The sequence below is a fragment of the Echinops telfairi genome, unplaced genomic scaffold, assembly GCF_000313985.2.
Source record: "Echinops telfairi isolate 266 unplaced genomic scaffold, ASM31398v2 ScPeMD7_5592;HRSCAF=6446, whole genome shotgun sequence".
NCBI lineage: Eukaryota > Metazoa > Chordata > Mammalia > Afrosoricida > Tenrecidae > Echinops > Echinops telfairi.
Window position 1 is genome coordinate 51822540 of NW_022109491.1, and position 3109 is coordinate 51825648.

General features: G+C 61.8%; 1 protein-coding gene across 1 annotated transcript in view; it reads left to right on the forward strand.

The window, feature by feature from the left end:
• IGSF9B (immunoglobulin superfamily member 9B) overlaps window positions 1-2908 on the forward strand; it is a 44428-nt gene extending 41520 nt beyond the window's left edge. The window contains exon 19 of the mRNA XM_045295184.1: window positions 2874-2908. Coding sequence (XP_045151119.1) covers window positions 2874-2908 — 35 coding nt within the window. The remainder of the gene's footprint in view (window positions 1-2873) is intronic.
• The last annotated feature ends 201 nt before the right edge of the window (window positions 2909-3109 follow it).

Below are 3109 nucleotides of genomic sequence, written 5' to 3' on the forward strand. Positions count from 1 at the left end.
GCCCTGCCCTCTGCCCCTTCCATCCACCCGAATGACAGGGCTTGTTTGGACACGCCGCAGCGGCCCTTCGGGGTTGGCCTTGGCGGGGCGTGGTCTCTGAGTGGGGGTGGGGCTTAGCGGCCCGGGTACCCGCCCGGAGCGCCAGGGATCTTCCCCATCCAGCGCCGAGCTCGCCGCAGGCCCCAGTGCCACCGGAGCTCGGGCACAGATGGCTGCCTTCCCGCGGTTCTCCCGCTCCGCTCCGCCGAAGTCTGCCATCATGGGGTTGGGTGGCCATCCCAGAGGGCCTACGCCCACAAGTCTGTGTCCAGCTTCTGTATCTCCCCTGGTCCCTCCTCCCTGCTGTGCAGGATCCAGCCGTGTGACCTCCCGCAACACCACGCGAGGGGCTTCCTCTTCTCAAACTGCCCCCCTTAGCAGTCTTAGCGAGCTTCAGCCTCCAGCGCCCTGCACTCCCCTCCCCGCAGCCTCCCCTAAGGGATCATCCTGAAGGTGGGGAGCCACCTCTCGGGCTTGCTGAATGGTCTCCCCGGAGCCACACGCCCCACCCCAGCCCACCTGTGTGCCTCGCAGGAAGCTGCAGACAGACAGACAGACAAATCAGCTCCCAAGAGCAGCCCGACTGAAACCGCACCCACTAAACTGTAGCAGCTGGTGTTCCAGGTACCCGAGTCGGCCTGGGCCACTGTCTGTGCCTCTTCTCTTGTCCTCCTCCTCGCCCTTCCTCTCTTCTCCAGTGGCAGTCTCTCTCTCTCTGTGGACCTCTTCTCTCCCCCCCCATCTTCTTCGGGGTGACCTGACCTGCTCAGAGTAGCCGGCGGCGGCATCTCCGAGTGTCCCCCGAGCCGCACCCTCCCTCTCTCTCGCTGGTTTCGTCCTTGGTCACTTCTTGGTGTAGCCGCCCGCCCGTGGAGGGGAGCAATGGCCCCGAGGAGACTGGGTGGCGGGTAGGCAGGGTGGAGGAGGTCGCCCAGCACTCTTCCTGGTCCTCCTGCAGGGACCCTCGCTCCCCTCTGCCCTCTGGTACCGGGGAGTGCAAGCCTCTCCTCCCACCCTCAGCACCCCTGTGGCTGCGGGTGGGAGGAGCAGGGGAGTGAGTGGTCCAGGAGGAGCAAGGGCCCGCGCGGCTCGGAGCTGCGCCCCCAGTGAGAGCCTGTGTGCAGGAGGTGGTGCGCCGTCGCAGCCCAGCCCTGTCGTCTGTGCTTTGTCCTGCGCGCTCATCTGCTTTGGCCCATCGTCCGTTGTTTCTCTGTCTCCTCTCCTCCCCTCAACCCATTCTCGGCTGCCTGTCGGTTCTCTGCTCCCTGCCTCCTCCCTTCCTTCCCTCTGGGTGTGCGGGGTGGTTCCCAGAGCTGGTGCTGATAACCGCTTTGTTTCTGATTGATCTCAGCTATCTGGGCAGTGTTGTCGAGACAAGCCTCTCCTCAGCTCAATAGGTAAGGGAGCTCCCTCGCGGCTGGGGCCGGGATGGGGGTGGGTGGACGGACAGATGGATGGGGCTTCGCCAGGGCCATTGCTTCCTCTAAAGGGGCATGAGGGGCCAGCCATGCCATCTTCCCCCTCGCTCCTTCTGTAGGGTGGCAGCCTTGGACGCACGAGTAGCCAGGCTTTTGGGTCCCTCACAGAGTACTGCTTCCACAGCGGACCGGGCCTCGCTTTGTCACTGCCTGCCTGCAGCCCGGGACACGCCCCCACCCCATCCACTCCCATCCCACCCCAAGCTCCTGTAGTTTTCCTTACTGGCTTCTGACAGAAGCCCCTGGGTTGCATGCACCCAAGGACGCAAGGTCTGCTCGGCATCTCTGTGTCCTTGGGGTAGGGACACCCCCACCCTTACTCCCCGCAGCCACCATGATGGTGCTCCTCTGCTCCTGAAGACCCGGGGTCACCCCCTGTGCTTCTGGCCCCCATTGTCTTCTTGGGATCTGAATCCTACTCAGTATCCCCCAGGTCCCTTAGGCTGGCCCTTGGCCCAGCTCTTCCTTCTGCAGTGGGTCTGTCCTCAGGACAGTTTCCCGCTGGGCACTGCCAGACCGAGGGCTGGGAGTAGGGGACATGTCCATGCTGTCCTAGAGGCCCCATTTTCTGTAGCCTGTTCGTAAGGGCTGCAAGGCTGAGGGGGTGTACCACCTTGCCCTCATGCTCACACTACTTCACTAGTCACCCCCACTGGCTGGGTCCCAGGCAAGCACTAGGGAAGGGTATTTTGACTAGCACTCCAGGGGAGGTAGGCAGACAGTCCCCTGGCGTAAGAGAAGCAGCAGAAATACCTAGAGATAGCGGAACAGCATCTGCTCTGCTGGGGTCGTGGCTCCACGAACCGGGACATTTTGAGGGGTGTCAGATTCTTAAAAAGGCGTGCCGTGTGACACTCAAAGGAGATGTCTCCAGAAGAGACTTCCTTTGTCACAGACTCTATTGCCCATGCTTCAGTGACATGTAATGTGAGTGCCAGCTGCTTGGTGGGACCAGAGGGCTCTCCTCTTGGCTGTCTGGCCTCCTTAGGTGAGAAGTATCTATATCTCTTTCCACCTAGAATCATGAAGGGAAGGTGATTATAACTCAGGTTTCAGTAAGAACTGCCTGCACTGGCTGCCTGGACATTTCTCAGGATGTGTGGCTAACATGTAGGCAGCAGCCAGGAGGGATGGAGTTGGGTATGAGGTTGGCTGAGAGCACCCAGCAGCATGGGCTCTGGAGACTGGGTGGGAAGGGTAGGAAGGGGTGCCAGCTCCCCTGCTTCAGGCCCTCCTGACGCCTTCAGGACAAGGGCACCCTCCTCTGCCCCTGTCTGCCCTCCTTGTGTCAAGTGATGGGCCCCTTGTGGACCTCAGAGGTGTGAGAGCTCATCTGAGCTCTCCAACCCCAGCCAGATTGCCCGGAGCCCCTTCTCGTTGACTACTTCTAGCCCACTCCCCTCCGCTCCCCTCCCCTCGTCTTAGTGTCCCCACTGTGCCTGATTTCAGGACACCAAGTTCTCCTAACACTGCTGTGGCGAACCCAGAAACCCTGGGCAGAGATGCGGAGCCATTGTTTCTTCCTGGGCCACCAACACCCCCAGCCTGGGAGAAAGGCGACAGGGTGACAGGGCCACCTGCCTGCCCGCTTG